The 25,356-nt window shown below is 39.0% G+C and overlaps 1 protein-coding gene across 3 annotated transcripts in view; it reads left to right on the top strand.

Moving 5' to 3' along the window:
• The first annotated feature begins 7 nt into the window (after positions 1-7).
• TMEM104 (transmembrane protein 104) overlaps positions 8-25,356 on the top strand; it is a 93,421-nt gene continuing 68,072 nt past the window's right edge. For 2 of the 3 annotated variants that reach the window (XM_042449964.1, XM_042449966.1), the window contains exons 1-6: positions 8-172; positions 6,158-6,266; positions 14,527-14,648; positions 17,374-17,455; positions 17,926-18,028; positions 18,447-18,527. In XM_042449964.1, coding sequence (XP_042305898.1) covers positions 6,222-6,266; positions 14,527-14,648; positions 17,374-17,455; positions 17,926-18,028; positions 18,447-18,527 — 433 coding nt within the window. In that variant the 5' untranslated portion in view covers positions 8-172; positions 6,158-6,221. Of the gene's footprint in view, positions 173-4,319; positions 4,451-6,157; positions 6,267-14,526; positions 14,649-17,373; positions 17,456-17,925; positions 18,029-18,446; positions 18,528-25,356 lie in introns of all 3 variants that reach the window. The other variant, XM_042449965.1, reaches the window with a different exon arrangement.

Genomic DNA, 25,356 nt, shown 5'->3' with positions numbered 1-25,356 from the left:
CAGCAGCAGCAGCAGCAGCAGCAGCAGGAGGAGGAATAAGAAGAAGAAGGGCCCCAGCGCGAGCCGTCTCCGGTCGTGCGCATGCGCCGCGGGTGGCCTCTCCTTCTTCCCCGCTGTATGAGGGAAGCCGGGCTGGGAAGCGTCGCGCGGATGGTGGCTGCTGGTGTTGCTGGTAAAAGGCGTCATGGGAGGAGGAGGAGGGGGGGGGTGTGGGTGAGGGAGGGAGGGAGGGAGGAGAAGGAGGGAGGTCGAGGCGACGTGGCCGCTTTCGGTGGCCTTTCTGTCCTCCTCCTCTCCTAGGCAAGTAATGGAGCAAGGCTTAGGGTTCTGGGTTCGAATCCCCCCTCGGCCATGAAACGCATTGGTTGACCTTGGGCAGTAAGTCACACTCTCTCAGCCTCCTCTGGGAAGGCAGTGGCAACCTCCCCCCTGAACTAATCTTGACAAGGCGGTATATAAATACATTTAGTAGTACTATTATTACAGTATTTACTATTATTATTATTAGGGGCGCCAGAAGCTGTCGTTGTGTGGTTTGAGCGTTGGAGGAGGACTCTGGGAGGCAATAGCAATACAGCAATAGCAAGTACATTTCTATAGCGCTCTTCAGTGGTGCACGTAAGCACTCCCAAAGTGGTTTACAAAGTGTACATTAACTGCCCCAACAAGCTGGGTACTCATTTTAGAAAGCTATGGAAGGATGCCAGGCCGAGTGGACCCAGAGCCCCTGGCTGGTATTGAACCCACAACCTTGTGGTTTGTGAGTGTGTGGCTGCAGCCCAGGCATTTAACCACTGCGCCACCAGGCCAGGGTTCGAATCCGAGCTCAGCCATGTAAACCAACTGGGTGATCTTGGGCAAGCCACACTCTCTCATCCTCAGAGGACAGCAGTGGCCTACCCTCTCTGATGTAACATGCTGAGAAAGCCCTGTGATAGGGCCTTAGGATTGCCATAAATCATGAAGGACTTGAAGGCACACAACAACAACTCCTCCTCAGGGGAAAGCAAAGGCAAACCTCCTCTGAACAAATCTTGCCGAGAAAACCCCATGATAGGTTCACCTGAGGGTCGCCATAAGTCAGAAACAACTTCAAGGCACACAATAACAACAGCAACAACAAGTCAGGTGTGGACTGTGGTCTGTTTTGACTCCTCAGGGATGTATGTGAGAGGAATAGGTCCAAAGCCATGTTGGTACACATGAGGGAAAACAACACTGAAGTACCATAGATATTGAGAAAGGATCGAGACTTGAGCTTTCCTTCTGATCTTGTGGAAAGTTGAGTGACTGCAGATCTAGCTTGAACTACACCTTTTTGCTCTGCAAAGGGATCTTCCAGCATCTTTAAGACCAACTGAAAGAGAGAAGTTGGTAGCATAAATTTTTGTAGACTTGAGCCTGATTCGTCAGATGCATTTGGCTCAAGTGTACAAAAAGTTCATCCTACCAACTTCTCTTTCAGACAGACAGATGGAAACGAATTCTTAGAGGATTACACCCATGTAAGCCCACCTAGCCTAGCCAGAAGACTATATTTGATATCCCTTACGTCTGCCTTTGCACTCATTGCCAACCACTGAGAGCCACACATCACCTGTAAGTTTGCTTTCAAGGGGCCTGAAAATAAAAATACAGCACAGATAGTATATTACAACATTTAAAAACTTTAAAAACCTGAAACTCCTCTTACTCTCCTACTCAGAATATCACAAAACTTTCTGAAAGTTCCTCTTGCTGGGATGTTTTTCATGATTGAAAAGTAGGGGAGATGTAGATGTGAAATGCTTAAGAATTTGGAGTTTGCTCAAATAAGCATCACATGTTTTTAATATCTTGCGCTGAAATCTTTAATTCTAAGATATGCCGATAAACTATCCTGTGTTCCTCACATTGTGTGCTCAGTGCACCTGTTGTAAATGGTCTCTGTTGTAAAGTAGAAAACATAATAATAATATTATAATAATAATGTCTCAGGATCAAGTTAGGGAACAACAACAGATTAAAATGCAACACCCAACTTAGTTAAAAACTCATAAACCAGCAACATAGCATTCATTTAAAAGAACAGAAGATCAATATAGATGTTAAAAAACCAGTCCATACTTTAACATTCATAATGTAAAAATAAACTGGATAGGCCTGCTGGAAGAGACTAGTCTTTAATGCTGTTTTAAACTGAGATAGCATATTCAGCTATCAAATCTATTCCGGCAGGTCATTCCACATGTAGGGGTGGCTGAAGAAAAAGTTCTCTGGATGACAGTTGCCATCTTTACTCCTGTCTAAGTGGAGTAAATGTTCCCCATAGGACTTGTGTGTATGGAGTGAGTTACGGGGGGAAGGACATCCCATAGGTAACCTGGACCCAAGCCATGTATGGCATTAAAGGTCCATTTTGTACTTTGCATTCAGACTTATTGGCAGCTTGTGGAGTGATTTTAATATTAGTGTAATATGATCACTCCTAGATGTACCCATCACTATTCTGGCTGCCTAACTGAAGTTTCTGAACTTGGTACAGAGGAAGCCCAATTTACAGCACAAGTAGCAATTTAAAACATACTCAGAGCTGAAACTCCTCTTACTTTCATTCTCAGAATATCACAAAACTTTCTGAAAGTTTCCCTTGCTAGGAAATTTTGCATGATTGAACGTAGGGAAGATGCAGCCTTATGAAATGCTTAAGAATCTGGAATGTGCTGGAATAAGCATCACATATTGTAAAGAGGCCTGCCTGTATCCTGTGCAGGCTGGACATATTTAACAGACTGCATTTTAAAAAGTAAAATTTATGCTGCTTATAAATGGCCTCTTGAATTTGAAATTTGAAGCAGTTTGGCTAAAGGTTTTCTATATTTTGTTGTGATGTTGAGGAAAATTTAAGGATAGATAGATAGATAGATAGATAGGGATGGTTTCTGGGGAGGCATGCAGACATGAGTAGGAATTAAGAGAAGGAGTGTTTTCTACAGTAAATAGCTGCATTTATTCTACCTCAAGGAGAAAGGTGGACTTGTGAATAGTTGCCAATAAAAAGTAATGGCTTGGCAATCAGTGATTTGTGTATTTAAGCACATGGAGTACTTTTCCTGTTAACTGTACTTTTCCTCTAGCATTGAGATGTATGTTTTTTTCTTTAGATCAACAGATTTGGTTATGCCTTAAACAGGAATTCTAGTCCTGGTCTCTCCCCCCCCCCCCCCCCCCCCTACCCATCCTTATTGTCCACATAAGCATTTTAGTTCATGTCTTGGCTTAGTGGTTACTGCCAGTTCTGATGATTGGAAGGTTGGCAGTTGAGGCCCAGCTTCAGACAACCTAGCAGCTCAAATGCATAAATAGGTACCACTTTGGTGGGAAGGTAACAGCATTCAGTGCAGTCATGCTGGCACTGAATCATGACCACTTAGAAAGTACTTTGAGTTAACAGCTTTTCTTTTCTATGCAAAAGGGGACAATAAGGTGCAAAAGATACGTGGTTTCTGAAGTTGTATGATGTAAATAACATGTCTGCTCAGAAATAAGACTTAATTTACTTCAGTGGGAGTTACTCCCAGATAATTGTGATAGGATTGCAGACTAAGGGATTATGCAGATGGGGGAAACCACCCTGATGGTTGCAGAGCTGCAGTGACCAGATGTCGTGGTCCCGAAGCCGGCCACTGCTGTAGTTCCAAATGGACTGCTGGCAGGAGTGGCTTTTTGCTGGTTCTTTTGTGGCCAGGTTTGGACCACCTTAGGTGCGACTTCTGGGCGGTTGGGGCGTGTGCGTTTTTGAATGCCACACCCCCAAAGTGCTTGGAAGGCTCTTTATTTTGCCCATCTGTTTAGGGCCTAAGTGATGCTGTGTTTGGGCATAGATCCCACCTAAGTGACACACTATTTTTTTAGAGATGACCTTGTATTCTTATTTTATGCCACCTAAATCACCTGAGCTCTACAGTGTACTCAGTTCTCAATTTCTAAATGCAAGTGCCACAAAGTGCACCCTCTGAGGAGTGTTCCTATGCATGTTTTCAGAGAACCTGGAACAGGAGTCTTCTGCTCTTCAGAGCTTTTGAAACTCATTCCCTCCCCAAGAGTGAAAGAGATAAAGGGCACTTCTTCTCTTGCCCCATGTTTTCTTTTGCTATGCTGTATAGGCCTGGAGAGATGCCATCCTCAAATCTAAGTATTTTAGTGTCAAGGTGGCACATAGTTATGGAAAGACATCTCTCCATTCTTAACCCTCCCCCAGTCACAGAATACTTACTATCAGTTGTCTGAATGCAGAAGTGATTTTGCCACATTTTGACACAAATGTTCTGTGTCTCCAGCTGCTGTTGGCTGCAGGCCGGATTGATAGCCTCACAAACTGCCTGACCTCTAGGTTCTTCAGAACCTTGTTTCCATCCCTGCCTCAGTCACTCTCATTAAGTTCAAATGCGGTCACTGTTCTGTTTTCCAGGTCAGGAACTTCTATTTTAATTTTAAATGTATTTATTATTTTATTCATTTATTTGTTTCATTTCTTTGCAAAGTAGTGATCATGTATGCAGAATCCATTATTGGTTTTTGTTTGACCTTGCTTTTCTTCCATATTTGAAGGCACCAACCTACTTGAGTTTGCTGTTAAAGGGTACAATTTATGATTCTTCCAAGCACAAACCTTGGACATTTTTTACAGTTCATACTTCCATTAACTTTTGGAAATTTTATCTTTGTCATCATTCATTTATTCATTTAATGAATTTCCCCCCTGTTCTTCAAGTAAAAAAAAAAGTACGGTACCAGATTGGTTTACAAGAATCAGTAATGGAACAATTCCTGCCTTTAGCATTTGCTGAGACAAGATAGAAGGGATTGGGAAGGGAAAGCGTGATGCTGGTACCTTTTTCGGTTGCTCTGATGGATGGCACTATATCTATTCTGGACCCAAGTGTACCCAAGTTTGCACTGCATCTTTCCTCTGTGTTGACATTTTCTTTGTTGGCTTTTATTTCTCTTCTTTTTACCCTTCCACAATTTCTTTTCTTATTTTTGGTTTCTGTTCATGCATTCATTCATTTCATGTGGAGCATTTATACCTCGCTCTTCTGTCACAAAGGCTCTCCTTACAAATGGTTAATTAAACTGGTTTAATCTGCTTCTTTCTTCCCTTTGGAGCAAGATAGTTACACAGAAGTTATAGACTGTTGTTATAGACTGAGTCTTGACTAGGTAGTTTGCTTTTCTTTAGCACTCTGTTCTGAGGCACATCCAAATAACAATGCATATTATTACAGTCAGCCTTCCAGTTGGAGTTCTGGGTTAGTTTTCTTGTGCACAAAGAGCCGAATGAAAATTTGCCTCATCTCTTCAATGAGATATAAATATAAAGAACACATGGGTTACAGGTTTTGGACTCTGCATGCCCTATTTATTTATCAGAATACATCTTTACTTTCTTTGGAAATAAATACATTTAATTACAGCAGCATCCAAAAGTCACAAACCAGTGATACCTTTATTGGGACAACCAAAATACACATACATATTGCATGCTTTTGAAGCTCAACTGGTTTCTTCATCAGGCAAAGGTGGTGATAATGACACAGGAGAGAGAGAAAAGGAAGTTGTTGGTCTTAACCCTCCATTCGGCCAAGGGTGTAGTTTTAGCCCTCAGTTTAGATGGTATGGAAGGGTATTGATGCAGAATGAGCCCCTCCTCCTGACCATATGGTTGCTGGGAAATTCAGTTCAGGAAATAAACTTTAAATTCCATATTTTAATTGTTATAGTAATCAGTTAGCATGTCTGTTTCTTCAAGGAATTATACATTGCAAAGTTGGTAACATCTCCAAATTGCCCATTTTTTCAAAATTCTACTTGAGCAACCACTGTGTACTTACTTACACAGTAACAGGGAGAAGTTTAGTTTTGGTTGGTGAGTGGATTGATATGTGTGAAAGATCGCTAGGTCAGTAATGAGAACTGTGTTAGTCTGCCACAGGAGTGAAGAACTTTGGGTTGTAATGCAAATACTTTCTGAGAGGGGAGTGAGTATCTGTTTACCTTCCAGGGAAGGCTAGCAGCAACATATACAGCTAGACTTATCCCAGTGTATGATGATGATCAACATTAATGTCTTGTATTAAAACTGCTGATCAGTAAACAGTTTGTATTTTTCTTACAGGTTAGTGGTGGCTGGATCCAAAGGGACTGACTTCTTTAACCCCAGCTATTCCATCTCCTCAAACATGGCTGGAGGCATCACTGATACAGGGGAACTGTACTCTCCTTATGTGAGTATTTAGCATTTCTATCTGTTCTTGCTGCAGTTTTGTTTTTGACTAGAGGTTGGAAAATTGCTCTCTTATGTAAGGCAGTTTCACTGCTGCTTCCTGATTTCCAAAATGAACATGTTTTATTCCTAAATTACTGTCCTGATCTCTTTACACTTGTGTTAAAATGTGTCTGGGGAAAATCACTGCACATTTGTTTGCACTGTTCACTGACATATGCTTTAAAGCCTCCTAGAGTTAATGTCTCTTGTCACCGAAAAAAACCCAAACTGTGTTAATGTTTATATACTTTGCCATTCTGTGGAATAGTTAGTGTATGCCTAAAGTACATTATTTCACTAAAGCTACATTACTGAACATTGTTTCCAAGGGCAATAACATGATACATGATGATATCTTAGAATAGCAATTGGGAAGAATAGTCCAAAGATCATAATGACTTAAGCAGTGGATAGAGGCATTAAATAGAATCATAGAGTTGAATGAGACTACGAGGGCTATCCAGTCCAACCCCCTGCCATACAGGAAAACACACTCAAAGCATCCCCAACAGATGGCCATCCAGCCTCTGTTTAAAGACCTCCAAGGAAGGAGACTCCTCCACACTCCAACAGAGTGTGTTCCATTGTCTAACAGCTCTTACTGTCAAGAAGTTCCTCCTAATGTTGAGGTGGAATATTTTTTCCTGGAGCTTGCATCCATTGTTCTGTGTTCTTGTCTCTGGAGCAGCAGAAAACAAGCTTGCTCAATGCAACACCCCTTCAAATATCATATCACCCCTTAATCGTCTCTTCTCCAGGCTAAATATACCCAGCTCCCTAAGAAGTTAGGTGCAGAACTGAGGCACAGAAAAGAAGGATTTCGATTGATTCGCCTAATCATATTTCATAAACCAACTTTTCTACATTTTTGCAGATTGATTAACAATAACTAATAGTTTAACCAAAATTCTTCCATTTAGAAAGGTTTTCCTATCTAGTCATCAAAGCCTATAATCAAATTATGTCTGGTTCTGTTTTTAACATAATTTATGAAAGGTTGCCATGTTTTCAAATATATCCTTTTAGTAGATTGGTTAATTTGTCTGATGTGGCCAGATGCCATAATTTTTCTACACACTCCTTGATATACGGGATATCCTTCTGTCTCCAATATTTAGCATACAGTATGTTTGCTACTGTATTCATATAACAAAATAATACACTATGTTCTTTTTTTAATCTGCTTGCTAAACTCCACTATATTTAAAACAGTTCCGGTCTAAGTCCAGCTTCTGATTCTAAAATCTTATTTATCCATTTCCCTATTTTTTGCCAGTTTTTTTTGTTTGTTTTTTGCTTTTTCACATCCCCACCACTGATGATAAAAAGAACCAATAGTTTTTTTTTACATTTCCAACACTTAATACTTATATTTTAATATATTTTCACCAGTCTCCCCAATGCGAGGTACCATCTGTATGTCATTTTAAAATAAGTCTACTTCAAATCATTACAGGAAGTAAATTTTAGTCCTTCCTGATTAGGAACAAAGGTACAATGAAAGAGTCTTTAATTCTGAGAAACTGAAATATTGGTTTTGGCATATGTCCTATTTTATATTGGCTTGTATTTGATTTACTTTTTATTAGCTATGTATAAGAAAAGCTAAGCAGCCGATGGCTGAAGAGGAAGGGGACATCCCAGCACCCCTTCCCCCGACAGGAGAGACCAAGCAGCTGATAGCTGAGGAGGAAGGGAAGTGAGACATGGGAGTGCCAATACACTTGATAGTTCTGCTGAGAAATTTATACTCAAGACAAGAGGCCACTTGTCTTGAGGTCAGAACAGAACATGGAGAAATGGAACAATTCTCAATTGACAAAGGAGTCAGGCAAGGCTGCATATTATCACTATACTTGTTCAACTTGCACCCAGAAAATATCATACAAAAAGCAGGGCTAGACTCAGAATAAGATGGAGTAAAGATAGAAGGAAAGGACACCCACTATCTAAGATATGCAGACGACACAATATTGATACCGGAAAATATCAATGACTAGAAATAATTACTAAGGAAGGACAAGGAAGAAAGTGCAAAGGCAGGCCTGCTGCTGAACAAAACAAAAATAATGACCATGGAGGACCTATATAAATTTGAATGAGACAATGAAGAAATTGAAATAGTCAAATATTTCTTATACCTGGGATCAAATATTATTCAGAATGGAGATAGCAGTCAAGATATAAGAAGAAGACTAGAAATAAGAAGGGCAGCCATGAAGGAGGTAGAGAAGATCCTAAAGAGTAAAGATATACAGCTGAGCACCAGAGTTAGAATCATCAAAGCCATAGTACAGTATTCCCAATCACTATGTATGGATGTGAGAGCTGGACTGTGAAAAAAGTAGATAAAAAGGAAAATCAACTCATTTGAGATGCGGTGTTGGAAAAGATGTTGAGGATACGGTGGACAGCCAAAAAGACAAATATTGGGTCCTTGAGTGAATCAGGCCAGAAATACCTGTGTGGAGGCCAAGGTGATTAAAGTGATGATGTTGTGCTTTGGCCACATCATGAGGAGACGTGACTCACTGGAAGAGACAATAATGCTGGGAAACGTTGAGGGTAGATGAAAGAGAGGCAGACTGCATACCAGATGGATAGACTTAATTGGGGCAGACATAGGCACGAGTCTGCGGGAAATGAGCAGAGCAGTGGAGGACAGGGAGACTTGGAGATGTCTCATCCACAGGGTCGCCATGAGTTAAAGTCGATTCAAGGGCAACTAACAACAACGAGAAGCTTTTTGTGTTTTCCCACAATGCCATCTACAAGAATAGAATAACAGTACTTTAGAAAGCCGTGTCTCCAGCTCTGATTTTCAGAGACAATAGCCTTTCTGTGTAGAAGCAACATATTCATCATTGTACAAGTCTTTTCCTATATGACATAAGATCAGCTTCAAGACAGCAAGATCTACTATTTGGTATAGAATAAATGTATTACAAAAGGATATACATCTGAATCATTCTACACAGCTTTGTTGAATTTCCCATTCCTTGCCACATGACAGTAGCTTTTTTTTTTTTAAGGTTGAGAGTTTCATTTGAGAAGCAGTAGGAAAATATTTGCACAATCAATTCAGAGGTTTTGGGTACATGTTTACAGCACATTAGAATTGATATAATCTTTGATGCAGGGCCACTGCAGTGCATGCTGTGAAGTTGTGGGTTTTTTTTTTCCCTTTTAAATTGGGTGGCTCTGTTCTTTTTCCTTGGTTAGAAACATTGTGATAATCTGGTCCTGTTACCTGAAGTCTTGCAACAAACAGATGTTTTAAATATCAGGATTACACACTTAAATAAAAACTACAGGAAACTGGATGGTTTTGGAAGCAGTACAAAAAAGAGATGAGAACTACAAGTGCTCAATTTACAGCATTTAAAGTGTGTTTCTGGCATACCAGTAAACTGTTTTCTTTAATATATAACCCATCATGCCCCTCTGACAAAGCTGTTTTCATGAGTAGTGGTTTTCTGATTGCAAGTGAATTTTGAGAAGACGTTAATCAGATAGTGATACTTTCTGGTACATTTAGTCCATGGAAGATTGATTTCAATCTTCTTGGAGAAAACTAGACTCCCAAAATGTTATTACCAAGCATCTTCTAAACTAAAAATTATAGTATTACAGGAAACTCCAGCCTATTGAGCTCTTCTTGATAGTAATAGCTGTACTTGTCTCATTTTTAGAGGACCTAAAATATATATGTATCAGTTTCTGAAATAAACCATTTCCCTGTAATCTCTGCCCTTTTAATCAGACACAAAGAAAACCTCCAAGGCTTTATGTGCAGAATCAATTGAGGTTGTGAGTTCTGGTCAGATGATGGTGTGTATAGGGAATGACATTTCTGGCAAAATTCTTTTTTAAAACAGTTGTTGTTAAAACTGGCATTCAGTGCTTTCATCCTCTGGGAAATCAGGGGGGAAATGAGGAACAATGTTTTAAAAGGGTTTCTGTGGGTGTTTTGCATGATAATACTTCTGTCAAAAATATTTACTTAATCTCCTATATATGTTCCCTGTTCTTGGTTTCTCATGGCATTATTTCTAGACTGAAGAAATAATTTGTATAGCAATGGGAATAGAGTTATGTGATTGTTTTCTCTTATGAGTTTCCCAAAGCCTTTACTAAACCTGTAGCAGTGACCCCCTCCTTTCCCCCTAACTTTCTCCCCTTTTCTGCAGTTCAGGTCTCATGCATACGATGTGTTAGCTAAAAGAAATGTTGTTGTTTTTTAAATGCTGTCATCTTGGTATCATTGGAATGTGATTCCTATTTTGTCAAACCACTGATCTATTTAGCTCTGTATTGTTTGCAAAAGAGTGGGGAAACTGGCTCGAACTCTTATTAGCTTGAACAGGCATGACCAATGGATGAGAATGATGTTTCGAACCAACAACATCTGGAAGACTGTAAATTACCACTTCCTGGTCTATACTGACTGAGTAGCTCTTCAGAAGACTTTCCAAGCACTATCAGCGTATTCCCACTGTGAAATAGAGCGAATTGCCGATCGGTTTAAATGACCTTCATTCCCATTTGAAACCGGTTCCTGTCACAATGTGATCAATTCCTGTCGTGAGAAAGCGAGGCAAAGGCAAAAAACGCAGTTTTTCCAGAGAGTAGTTTTTATGTGGTTCTTTTCAGAAGAATTGATTCTGAAGCGAGTTCAGTAAGTGGGAGTGACAGCTCAGAAATCCATCTTTCTGGAGGGGAGGGACTAATGGCAGAGAGGTGTTTACCATCCCTCCTCAATTTTTGGCAGATCCACCATTTCACCCCTCTCAGTGCTGTCTTTGTACTTGTGCCAGTGCATTTTTTAAAAAGTAAAATTGATATAATATTTGATTGATTGATTGATTGTTCAATCAATTGATGAATTGATTGATTGATTGATTGATCGATCAATCGAATATTCTATCAATTTTACTTTTTAAAAAACCCATTGTTTCCCCCTTCATGCTCCTACCTTGTTCCCCAGATTCTCCCTCCTTTTCTTGGTTTCTTCCTTCTGGCTCCTTCTCCCTCCGTTCCCCAGTTTCCTCCTTCTTTACCCAGTTTCTTCCTTCTCCCTCCAGTCCCTGGTTTCTTCCTTCTGTCCCTAGCTGGCTCATTCTCTCTCCATTCCCCGGTTTCTTCCTTCTGTCCCCCAGCTTCCTCCTCCCCCCTCCATTCCCTGGTTTCCTCCTCCTGTCCCAAGCTTCCTCCTCCTCCCTCTGTTCCTGGTTTCCTCCTTCTGTCCCCAACTGGCTCCTTCTCTCTCCATATCCAGCTTCCTTCTAACCCAGACCTGAGTTGAAGCAGTGCAACTAGTGGGGACAACAAGCATGCAACAGCCACAAAAAAGTGATTACACCGGGGTAAGAAAAAGATCCACTCCCATAGTGGGAATGAGGGACCTTTTGGAATCGATTTACAACATGGAGCGAGGGCGAATTGGGAATTGGTTTAAGTTGCAAGTGGGAAGGAGCCCTATGTAGAGATGCTAGGGAATGACTCTGGGGATTTTCTGATTGCTTGTTTTTTGCATGCAGAGTGTGTGCTCTACCACTAAATTATGTATCTAACAATTAATAATAATAATTTTTATTTCTTATCTTCCTCTCCCCATGGACCAAGGTGGGGAACAACAGGAAATTAACATACAAATTAATGTATCACACGTAACATCTGTTAAAAACCACATCTGTGAACAGCACACATCAGTTTAAAAGAACAAATAAAACCGGTACTGTACACATTAAAACAATAAACTCACAATTTAAAAATCATCTGGATAGGCCTGATGGATGAGAATGGTTTTAATATTTTAAATTCAGATAATGTATTCAGCTATTGAACCTCTTCTGGCTGCCTAGGGGTGGCTGAAGGAAAAGTCCTCTTAGTGACAGCTGCCATCCTAGTTCTGGTAAAAGTAAAAAATACCCAGAGGATCTGGGTGTATGGGACAGATTACACAGGAGGAGGCAATCCAGTAGGTAGCCTGGACTCAAACAATGTAGGGGTTTAAATGTACAGTGTACTCTTGCCTTACGCGGGGGATTCGTTCTGGACCCCTGCCCCGCATAAGGCAAATAGCGTGTATGCTCGAGGTCCATTGGATAGAATGGGGCTCGTGTATGATGTGCAGCGGGTGTGCCACAGGTGCACACGCCATTCATTTCCCGTTGTGCAGCTTTCAGCATAAGCTGAAAGCCTCATAAGAGGCACCCGCGAATGCTGCAGGTGCACTGTAATAACCAACACTTTATATCTTGCCTGGAAACAAACTGGCAGCTTGTGGAGTGATTTTAATATTAGTATGTTATGCTTACTCCTAGGTGTACCAGTAACCAATCTGGTTGCTTTATTTTGAAGTAACTGAATTTTCCAAACTTGGTTCAGAGGTAACCCAGTGTACAGGACATCGTAAAAGTCCAGCCTTAAGGTTACCAGTGCATGCACTACCATCTTTACGTTCTCCCTTGGGGTTCCAAGTTACTACATTTGCTCTTACACACATTCTTCATGCTACTTTGAGTAGTCAAATTTTGTAGAAATCTCTGAGTTAAGTGGGCACTGCATTGTTACAGTCATGAGAATTGTTTTGCTGCATAGAGAACCAGCTTTGGATATAAGTGATAAAGCATGCAGCAATAATATGAATACTAGTTGTTGTTAGGTGCCTTTCAAGTAGTTTCTGACATATGGCAACCCTAAGATGACTGTATCACAGGATATTCTTGGCAAGATTTCTACAGAGGAGGTTTGTGTTTGCCTTCCTTTGAGGCTGAGAAAGTATGACTTGCCCAAGGTCACCCAGTTAGCTTCCATGGCTGACTGGGGACTTGAAACCTGGTCTCCAGAATTATAATCTAACACTTAAACCACTATACCACGCTGGCTCTCCACTAATAATACTAATAGTAATATAAATACTAAAAAATTGGTGAGCATGATGAAAACAGAGCTTCTTATGGTGGTTCCTTTTTATATGTGTGAAATCATCTACTGTACTAGTTTGTTGCCAAAGGAAATAGCAAATAGTTTCTGTTAAAACTACTGTTGAAGTCTTTAATGGGAGAAATGTTAACATGCCATTTAAACCAAAGAACCAAGGGAGGAAATAATACAGAATAGCTTTTTTCATTGCCTGATGTCAGTGTTGGCAAACTTTTCAGAGTTGTTTTTTCATATTAACATGATTCCTTTAGTGTCCAGATAAAAGGGAACTTCCATCAACCTCCCTGCTATATAAAGATGGCAGTGAAATTACTTATTGCAGCTTATGGTTTGTCAAGTGAGAAAACCACATTCGTTGTACAATTAATTCCTGTCATAGGGCAGGCTTAGTCATTGATAAAGTTCACATGAAGTATAGAGCTCACATGATGTGCAGAGTTTATCACTTTTAATAAGCCAAATTGGTCTTTCTATTCAAGGTTTGTGTGTAGGATAAGAATGTATTGATTTAATCTGTATCCTGCTTCACCCTGAAGGCTTGAGGTGGAAAACAAAAGTCCTGGTTTGGAAATGGAAAGGCAACAAATGGTTTCTCTGTGCCTGGGTCTCCCTCTCCCCAGTGTGAATTTTCTCAACTATATAGCTAGATAAACAGTAGTTCAAAGTTTGGAAAACTTTGGCCCTCCCAACTCACACAACTCCATTACCATTGGTCATGTTGAGTAGGACTCATAGACCAAAATATCTGTGGAAACATAGGTTTCTCAACCTGCTGAAGTCAGTGAAACTGTCCTAATGTAACTTGAGCTAATAGGTATTTCTTTACTAATCTTCTGAAACCTCACAGCATCTTAGTTTAGATTTTGAGTGTAGCACTTGCTACCTTTTGCTCATTGTGGATTAGCAGTCCCTGAAATGGGATTGAGTGTGCGCTGAATGTTGAAGGGGCATTTTGTTTTAGCTCCTTCTCAGTGAGCTATACCAGTGGGCTTTTCTCAGAACTGGCAGTGATGTTATGGGAACTGAAATTTACTTTCAGGTGATTTCAGGACAAATTCTAGTTGCAGGGTGCCCTTCAACAGTGCTAGAAGTCTAACTCTTGCCTTCCCAGAGTACTTCTTCAACATAAAAAAAGTTTTGTTCCAGACAGATTTTTTTTCCTGAAATTGGTCTGTTAGGCTGAAGTGGAATCTAGCAATGCTAAGGGCTATACAGTTCCAACACTAATGCATTAAATCCCTAGGTTTTTAACACAGTGTGTATAATTGCAGGTCGGTCTGGTGTACATGTTCAATCTGATAGTTGGGACAGGAGCTTTAACTATGCCGAAGGCCTTTGCCACAGCTGGTTGGCTTGTCAGCCTAATCCTAATAATGTTCCTAGCATTCATGAGGTAAGAGTTTGCTTCACATCCTTTTAACAATTGGTTAAGAACTTGTGTTAGTAAAAGTAAAGTTGGTGTTCAAGTAATACAGTTCTTATAGCACTGTTGTAATTTCATTGTTTTAAGACATGTGTGCATATTCTATATGATACTCTTACCTGATTCATTTCCCTGTATGGGGATGGAAGTTGGGGTTGGGTTAATCTGCACCTTCGTTCCTACCCATTTGACATACCAGTTCTTGTATCCAATGCCATCAAAGGATGACACATAGCTATAATGGACAAATGAAGTATCTGTGTGTGTGTGTGTTTACATGAATTTGCACACACAGAGATTTTAGCATGAGTAGGTCTATTGCACATAGTATTCCAGATGAGTTGTTAAATTCATAATATGGGTCTGTATCTATTGGTGGTTATATGTATATACTTTTTCTGTGTATTTTTTCCTTATATAAACTCCAGATGGGTGTAGTGAGATACATTTCAACCCTCAATGGTCTGTGCATTGTGGACAACATGGATTAGGGAGTGTGGGCCGTACATTTGCCCAATGCAGATAGGAGACCCACAGATAGATAATATTCACACGGAAGGTTGGTTTCAAATGCACCCTACTTCTGAGAATCTTTTATTTTTACAGCCCAAAAACTTTGGTGCAACATAGGTGAGCAAAACACAAGCGTCCTCCAAATGCTTAGTGCACCACCTATACATCTAGCCAACTTTTAATGAAAGTATCAGCACCTGGAACTTTCTATACTAATTGTTTTTATGACCATTCCACTGGAAAGGTATTGCTTTTGGTGATGGAGAGCAGCCTAATACCCTTTCTTCCTGGGTCAAGAATACTTTATGGTTACTGTTATAAGTTACTTGTCATCTCTAGAAAGGAAAACATTACAGAAATTTTGGTTCTTTTGGATTAAGAACATATGTCGTTGTCATGTCTCTTTATAAATTGTTTCCGAGGCCTTGTAAAAGACATAATTTCAAAAACTTGAAGCCTGCCTACAGAATTCCCTACCTTGTACTTTGATTTCTCTTCTTGTTCATTTTCTGATGGTGCTGGGATATGTGTAGGATTGCAATTACATGTTTTCTGCCAACCTTGAAATGTTTCCCACAGGTGCCAAGTGGCTTGAGAATTGTTACAGTGACATTCCTAATGTCCTCTGGAGAATGATTGGTCCAGTAAAAAATATAGGGGAAAATCATTACCCAGGCTCTTGGAAGGATCTACTGTGCTCTAATCCTAGCAAGACTAATTTCTTATTCAGAGTTGATAAATGAGTTCAGCATGTGAAGCATAAAGAAACAATTTTCGAAGTTTAAAATCTTAAATAAAGATTGATTTTAGTTTTTAGTAGAAATGAGAGAGAAATATTAAAATTGTCATTTAGCTGAGGTAACAGCAATTTATTTTTAAGATCAACAAAGCAAATTATAATGGTGACTGGGGGTCTATAGTTGGATTCTTTGCTTCTATCCATTGTCCTGTTTTTAAAAAGTACCATAGGTCATTTTTAGCATATGGTCTTTGCTGTGTTTATATCCAAGTGGCTTGATTGTTAACACAGATGTTGTCCATTCAGTATTGTTTCAGTCATGTCTCTCATCTAGCTATCTAGATCAGGGGTTGAGAATCTGTGGCCTTCCAAATGTCATTGGACTCCCAACTCACATTATGGCATGATGCCTGGGCTTGGTGAGAGGGGAGGCCCAAGTTCTGGAGGGACTTGGTTTCCTCACCTCAATCTATGTTATTATGTTACATCTTATCATAACATGACTGTGCATTATTATAATGATGTAATTGCTATGTGACAGGATAACAAGATCAGTTATATAGTGACATATCTATGAAACCTGCGTTATCTTAGCATTTCTGTTCAAATTAGATTTGATTCTGTAGTTCTCTCAAGATTTTGGGGTAAAATCCACAGAGGTGTTATGCAACAGAAATTCTGTTCCAGCCAATAGAAGTGGCGCAAGAGTATAGTCATGATCTTATGTGGCTCTTCTTTGCTTTGGTTAAAGGTTATAGGAGACATTCCTGATTGTTAGTATTCCTTGTGTAATTATTTTTCTCCTTTCATCAGTGTTGTTGTATGGGAGAACTTTGCTCAAACTGAGTCTGCTCAGTCTTGCTATAAAGAAAGCAACTAGACATGATAACAAGCAGACAAATGTATGGATCATGCCTTGTCCCATAAATTAATAGAACAGGGGAGTGTCTGTAAGATTTACATCACTGGAGGCATGTTGGTGAGGAAAACTGAGACTTCGCTTCACTTGCCAATTTTTCCTGTATTCTGTTTCTTCAGACTTTTTTCCATAGCCCATTTCACTTGCACTAATGAAGTCATGGGGTCACCATAAATCAACAGGTGACTTGAGTGCACACAGATGTGCGTGCATGCGTGTGCACGTGCACACACACACATTGGAGCTAGTCTGGAAGAGGAAAGTGAAGCATGAGCAGCTACACCCCATAGAACTGGGCCTCCATGGCCCTTTGGGTTTAAGAATTAGAATGCCATCCCTGCAGTTATCGTTAAACAGAAAAGGCACATGAAAATGAACTGCATCTCATCTGGCAGTTAATCCTCAACACAGTTTATACTCTGCTCTTCAAAATAGAATGATTTGAAGACTGTGGGTGGGGATGAGATATTGCAACTCATGCTTATTGTTCTTATGTAACTGGTATCTTAAAATTTTCTTACCAGCTATATGACTACAACATTTGTAATTGAGGCCATGGCTGCAGCAAATGCTCAGCTTCGCTGGAAGAAGATGGAAAAGCACAAGGTTTGTATGACATGCCTTAATTTGTTTTCTAATTTTATTGTTCTGTTGCTGGAAGGTCTCACTGTCCTGTCCTGTTTTTCATTTTACATATGTTAGCCCTTAAGAAATGGCAGTAAATTCTATGCCATTTCAGAAAATTTGCCTTATCACAAATTTACCTTTTTTTGGCATTTACATGGGGGCCCAGCAATATGAAGCTATATAAGAATATTAGCCTGCAGTAGGAAGGACTTGGGTGAAAATCCAGTTGTTAGTCCCAACTAGAGTAGACCCAAAGAAGGTAGGGGATCTTTACTCATAATTTAGTAAAGGATTCTGTTAGAACCAACACTAGAAATGAGGCACAGACCCTGGTCTTTTTTTTTCCTAGCAAGTAATGATTTCTTTTTAGTGCTTCACATCCTATTTCTTGCCAGAATTCTTCAATAATCCTAGATTTTAGACAATTTACACATTTCTTGCCCTTCTAGGAAGATCATGAGGAAGAAGATTCTTCTTCTGGAGTTTCTGATAGTGATGTTCTCCTCCCTGACAGCCATGAACGGTCAGAGACACACCCTATCCTGTCCATTCGTAAGTTTCTGATACTTCATATTTTTCCTGCATCTGGTGTAACAGATAACACACATGCATCCTGCAGGCATCTTTACTAGTTCTTAGAGGATCACAATATTATTGTTTTTATAACTCAAGAAAATATCAAGACACCAAGCCACTGAAATACCTGTATCATAATCTGCGACAAGGACAGTATTGTTAACAAATAAATGAAACTTAATAACATACAAACTCTTATTTGTCCTCCTTCGTTGCACATATCTATATGAGTAATATCTGATCCCCTGCTGTGAATTTCTGTCATGAGCAACATAGATAAATGACAGTTGACAAGCCTGGCTGAGGCAAAGTGAGAATGGGTTATGGCTTGATAGAATGGATATCCCTCACTTTGAGAGAAAAGTTAAGAGCTTCCTTTTTTTTCAACCTACAGAAAGACGAGGAGCACCTAACATTTTTGAAATCTCTGAAAGAGTGGAGATGGGACAGATGGCTTCTCTGTTCTTCAACAAAGGTAATTGCCTCTTAACCACTTTCATGGCTTCTGTCAGATATTTTAGTTTCCAATTGACTATGTTGTGTTGCTTTTCCTTAACTTTATTCCTTCTTTGGAGGAATGACAGTTTAAGTGTATACATCATTTGTAACCATCCTACTGTACTAGTAATCAGTTAGTTTGGAACACAAAATATTATTGAAATGTTTCAGAATGAAAAGTTGAATTAAATAAAGCTGAACCTCTCCCTGCCCCTGTGAATATGTAGCTTATAATGTCAAGGTGGAATGCAAATGTAAGTAATGGTCTTTTGATAAGGCTTGCTTTATTTTAAAATAATGACTGACACATTTAAAACATTGGGGACTGCTGGTAGCCTGACTGTGGGCAGCCAATTTGCTGGATGACTCTGCTGGAGGTAAATGACTTATTGTTTTAAAAAGTGATGATGTTAGCTTGCATGGCCTTATTTACACTGTTTGATATTAGTTTTGATACTTTAACTGGTGATGTATACATTACGGTTCAAGGTGCTCGGTATTTTGCTTGTCCTTAACGTAATTTACACTGGATCCTGAATATAAACAAATTGTTTAGATGTATCCTGTCATGTTCTTCTCTTCTGCTTCTTTTTATTATGAAGGGCACAAACCAGTGAGAACAAAAGACTGTGTGTGTGTGTTTAGATAAAGGGCATCTGGAAGAAAACATCTCTGTGGAGAAGTACAGAAATAATGTATTTTAGCTAAGAGCAGTATCTGTAATTTTGGGGCATAGCAGGATTTTATTACTATTTTTCACCATTAGTAATAAGAATTTTTCTATCTGTGATAGGTGTGTCCTGTTAAATGTAAAGCTGTTCTGGATAAGATCCAGTGGTTGGCCAGCTGCTATATCGAGTGTGTAGAGGAATTCCCTATTGGGTGCATCTCAGTGTAACAGAATGAAGGTGATGCTGGGTTTAGGATCTGTCATGATTTTTAGAAGCAATACTGCCCAGATTAAATAAAGCAAGTGACTTTTAAGTTATGGAACAGATGCATCCTAAATAAATATTCCGTTAATAAGTTTCAGTTGAAATTAAAAAGGATTTGTTTTAAAAATATGGTGTGATAACATCCAGTTTTTCAAAGAGATAGCCATGTTAGTCTGTTCCAATATGAAAAGGGACCAGGAGAAGTATTTTGGCACCTATTAGGCTGATAGATTTATTTCAGCAGGAGTTCATTGCTTCCCGAGAGGCATCTGTTTTTTTAATGGCTGTGATGAATAAATTCACCCAGCAGAGGGTACTCAAATCACACATGTGAATTCAGACCAAAAGCTGTTTTAAAAAATAAAACAAAACCCAATATTTACCGTAAGTATTTAGTAATCCATATACAAGCAGTTCTGTTTTTGTTTTCTTCCCTTTCTACAAGCAGTTCATATTATCAAATGTTTCCTTCTGGAGAGGAAGGAGAGAAGAATGAATCATTATCGGAGTTGGGGTGATAGAAATGCCCCTTCAAAGTCAAGGATGGCCCTAACTGTTTTCTGCAACTGCATGGATTTGTAAAATTACACCCTGGTACTCCAGATGTCATACTAGCTTCAGATACACATAATCAAGTATGACATTTAGTGATAAAAGTGTCAGAATCTTTGAAGAAATGTGAGAGTATTAGAATTTTTTGAGAAAATTTGTCTCAAGAAGTTTTTAAAAATGTAGGTGGTGTCTGCTGAATTACTGAGTTATAACAGAATCTGTGAAATGGCTCTGAAACAAGTGTCCTTGAACATACACCATTTACTTTTGTTATTTTCTCTCCTTCATATCTGTGATGTTACCTTCCTTATTATCTAACTCAGAGGTTCCCAACCTCGGGTGCCTGCAGCCCCAGGGGATGTGAGATGGAGTTTCACAGGGTGCAACAAAGCGTGGCTTGTGTCTTTGAGTGACAGTCATGAGTCATCACTCAATTTTTTTATGACTAAATTAGAATCTAATTGCTGAATTTAGATTTGTATTTTATGCACTGAGTTAAAAGATTATTTTTTAAAGTTCAGTTTGCTCACCAATAATATTTTATGGGATTCAGTTTGTGGTTCAAAAATTAGAAAGTAGACTTCTTCATCTTCAAATATGATATTACTTTTGTAGGGGCTGTGAGCATTAATCAAACATTTTCTAGGGATGTGGGGCATAGAAATGGTTGGAACCACTGTTCATAACCATAAACAAATTTGGATTGTACAGACAATGTAAACTGGAGAATTTGGAATGCTTTTGGTGGGTTAAAAAAATTGCCTCACCCTTTTAAGTGCATAGAAAACTGTTCTATTGGTTGCCTATATCAGGCTACTTTACTGTGCATACTGTTCATGGATGGGCTGAAAAGAATCTTTGCATAGGAATGCCTTCTACTGACTTGTCTGTTAAGATCCTAGAATGGTTTCTGAAACTGAGGTATACAGATTGAAATGTTGGAGAACACACAAAATGTGTTCCTTGAGATAGATGGTGGTAGATGGTCCTAAAATAAGTCTTTTTCTCCATATATCTCCAAGGGAACTTAACAGCCTTCAGGTCATAAAAGAGGGTCATGTTGATCCTCCAGTTGGTGATCTCCACCCTCACCCCCCAATGGTAGGACCAGAAATACCCCCACTTGTTAAAGACTCTTCTTTCCATACCACAAATAAATGGGAAATTGACTCTTTTTGTCATTGCCTTGTATCCTGCATGCCCCCACCTGTTCATACTTTGCCCAGTCACCTGTATTGCAGGACTAGATGTTTATACAGTGTCCTTTCCACCCTGTTTGGTGTGGATATATAGACCATTACCTACTTTACTAGGGACTTCGCTAGGTATTTTCCCTTGGTGGACTTACCTCATTCTTCATTGTACAAAATATCAGCTCTTGTGTGTTTGAGCCATTTCAAAATTTCTAAATGCTCATTTCAGTAAAGTAAAATTGGACCAACAGCATTTATTTAAGATTCTGGCCTTTCTCACCTGCGTATTGTGTGGTTTTATTTGAGCTTTAAACACAAGTGTGACACCTCAGTATTTAAATATTCTCCTTTAAAAATCTGGGTGGTTTGTTATTAGAATGGAAAGATTTACTTAGTACTGTCAAAGAGCCAGACTTTCAGGGTTTCATGGGTTATGGCTCTGCTGGATGTAGATGGGCTGTGGCTCTGTTACACATTCTCTTTAGAGTTATTGGCCTATTAAAAGCAAAATCCTTGTTTTCTTTGCATTCGTTCTTATTCCCTTGACTATCTTAACAATGTGACATGTTCTGGATCTTCAATTTTAGGAGTTAAGCTGTGGATAAATCTTTCACCTCTAATTCGACTGATTTTTATAAAGGATGGATTTTCAGCCTTACCCCTTTAGGCAGGCAGGCTGCAGGGGACAGGGAGAGGCTTTGCATATCTCCTGTGAAGGGAACCTGGCTGGAAATACAGCTGGGTGCTCTCTATCAGGGATGCAGGAGTCATTTATTGTGGTAATGGATTCCAGGCACATGCATCATGTACCATCCTTGTAGGAAGTCATTGATCTTTCTGTTTTGTGTCCAGTAATGAAAGTATTGATCGATGAAGGTCGGTGGCAGTTTATAAAACAGAGCTGAGGCTAATGTCCCTCTATAGGTGGAGAAGGTGGACATGGGTGGGGGTAAGGATCTCACCCGAAATCCTTTGTTTGTTCTAAATTTTAACCTCAAACATACTTTATTCTTGAACAAGTAGCAAAAAGGAGTCTGGAGAGATTGTAAAGAGGGACTGAAAGAGTGGCTGTTTCAAGTTAGAGGTCTTTAAATAGTTTCAAGTTATAGGTCTTTAAATAGAATTCTGTTCTTGTGCTTTCTGGCTTTAATAAATACCTTGATCTGCTGTGATTAAGGCATGGCCAGTTTGTAGAAATGAAAGAGAATTATGTGACTAGCAACACATCCAACCTCTTTATTTTCTACTTTATTTTCTGTAAATAAGGAACTGGTTTATTGCCAAGTTGAGTATAAATGTCTGGTTGGAAGCAGGCATTTGCACACCATATATTTCAAGCTGAATTTAGGTGAGCTAAGTGCTTGGGCCCTATACTCTAATGATCTGGTGTTAACAATGAATGATAGTGATTTTTCCATAACCCTCTACTGTACTCCATCCTTTATTTTATCCATATAGAGAACATAGTTTGGACATTGATTAATGTCATTTGTGGAAACAGTGCTCTTGAACAATAATGACCTTTTCAAACATTTGCTACAGTATGTTTCCTTGGAGGGCATTTTATTAATGGATTGCAAAACCTCGATAAAGAGAATCTCCTCTTGCAAGACAGCATCTGATCTTTATTAGATCAGCCAAAGAGACACAAATATTTATGCAAGCTTTGGAAGCGGCAGGTTTGTTTATCAGGCAGATATATTTAAAGGCAACAGAAGGATGGTGGTAGTTGTAACAACAACCAAGTCACATAGTCTGTATATTGTCTTCAGACACAAAAGGAGGAAGGATGACGGGCATTGGGAAAGGACCATAAGGCAGACCTTAGAGTTTCAAGTTCAAAATAGATGAAAGCTTTAAGTATTTGAAACTATAGTAGAGTTTACCAAGTAGAGGCATTTGTAGCATTTGACACTGAACTAGTCCAACTTCCTTTGCCTGAAAGTATTCCATGAGATCAGTGCCTCTTTCTCCTAGTTATTATCCCTTCTTTTTATTGTTAAGGCCATAGAAATAACAGAACATTATCTTAGAAAGTTGCTGAACACAACCGTATTCGTATGTGCACACTGAATATAATGTTCATGCTGTATATTTTGCTTGAGATGAACCTGAATTTGATTTTTCTGTACAATAACATCCAAAATCCACAAAACAGTGATACCTTTATTGGGCCTACCAAAATGTACAAAATACTTGTTGCAAGCTTTTGAAGCTCCACTGGCTTCTTCATCAGGCAAAGGGGTGAAAAATCAAACAGGAGGAAAAAATATGATGATGCTAGTCACAAGCTTGACTTGTCAAGATGTGACTGTTCTCAGTTCAGGTGATATTGGAGGAACATTAATGCAAACAGGCCCCTCCTCCTTCTGGCCATGTATGCACTCCAGGAATTCTTTTTAAGTTCCATTAGCAAAAGTCCTTTTGAAATTTCAAAATTTAGAAAGGTCAACACATATTTCTAGTTATAGACATATAAAATCCTAATAGCAATAGCAAGTACATTTCTATACCGCTTCCCAGTATATACATTAACATACATTCTATTAAATATTAAAAACATGTACCGGTACATGCCATTCAGTTTATCATGAGAAGAAATTTCTGGAGTTGGCTAAAATCTCTCTCCATATAACTGATGTTAAACAATAAAAAGGGACTATGTTACTAAATTTTAATACTTAGACATTTGAAAAGATGATCAGAACAAGGAGGAGGGAGGACAAAGAGACTGTGGTGATATAATATAAAGGTGTTGGGGCTTTTTACAAAATAGATAATCAAAAATCTTTTTAAAGAATAAAATTTAACCCCTCTGTAAACATGTGAAGACTTCTTTTTTCTTTTGTTTATGGATCCTAGGCCTGTTACAGACTGCCAAAATAAAGCTGCTTCGGGTCTCTTTGGAGGTATGCTATTTAAATGATGCATGCATCCTAAGAATCCGGAAGCTGCACCAAAGCTGCACTCCAGTGCTTAGGAATGGAGTATGGCTTTGGCGCGACCTCCAGACTCTTAGGACCCATGCATCATTTAAATAGCATACCTCCAAAGAGACCCGAAGCAGCTTTATTTTGGCAGTCTGTAACAGGCCTTAGGCATGCTTTTTGGTACTGGTTTGTGGTTTTGGGTGTGGAGTGTCAAAATGCTAAACTGGTTGTAAGATTAATATTCCTGTGGAGCTCCTTTATTATTTGCTTTTGTACCATGTTCCTATTTTTCTCCTTCTATATGGGAAACAATGTATGTTTTGTTTCTGTCTCTTGTTTGCCATTTGAAAAGAAATCTTTTTAGATAGTAACATTCAGTTTCATTCTTTAGTATCAGGTGGTGCATTTTGGCATCTCTTTATCCTTATTGATTTCTGCTCATGAGAACAGAGTTTGTTTCCCTTCCAGTAATGTATTTTGTCAGTAAAATGGTAGATTCATCCCCTGCCCCCCATCTCCATTTCCCACATGTCTTCTAGAGAAAAGACATGATGGACGCTTTTAAAAAAATCATATGTAAGCTTTGTGGTACTGGAATTCCTTTCAGTTTTGAAATGGACTCAGTATAGAATCTATATGCTTAATACAGATACAGATCATGGCAGTCTGCAGAACAGAAACTGAGTCATTTTGTAGCTTGTTTTGCCATTTTGGTTGTTGCTTTGTATCTGTAGCAGTTGTCAATGTATTACTTTTACCATTACATTGAAAACACAGCCATATGACTGAATTGCTCCCAAAATATTCTGCTGTTGTTACATTTTAATTTGTGAAAAAGGTCGCTAAACAAGGAGACAGGATGAAGGAGTTGACATTATATTTGTGAGGGTTTTCTGAATATGTTTTTACAACATAGCAAAGTGAATTTTACCCATTAGTAAAGCAAAATTTCAGTATAGTCACATAACATTATATAGCATCTGTCCTGATTATTATGTGAAGACAGCTTACATCCATGTTTACAGTGCAAATTGAGTCTGGTGTCCATAGTTTTTCTTTTACAGCTGTTTATTTGAGACACCTCCCATTGATCACAACAGTTGAGCTGTATAGAATAGCATGTAACACTTTAGTATTCTTCATATGTTATCAAAATTTTATCATATGTGGATAAAATTCTTCCATGCAGGTTTTAT

Source organism: Sceloporus undulatus, chromosome 2 (genome assembly GCF_019175285.1).
Source record: "Sceloporus undulatus isolate JIND9_A2432 ecotype Alabama chromosome 2, SceUnd_v1.1, whole genome shotgun sequence".
Classification (NCBI taxonomy): domain Eukaryota; kingdom Metazoa; phylum Chordata; class Lepidosauria; order Squamata; family Phrynosomatidae; genus Sceloporus; species Sceloporus undulatus.
This window is presented reverse-complemented; position numbering and strand designations above follow the sequence as displayed.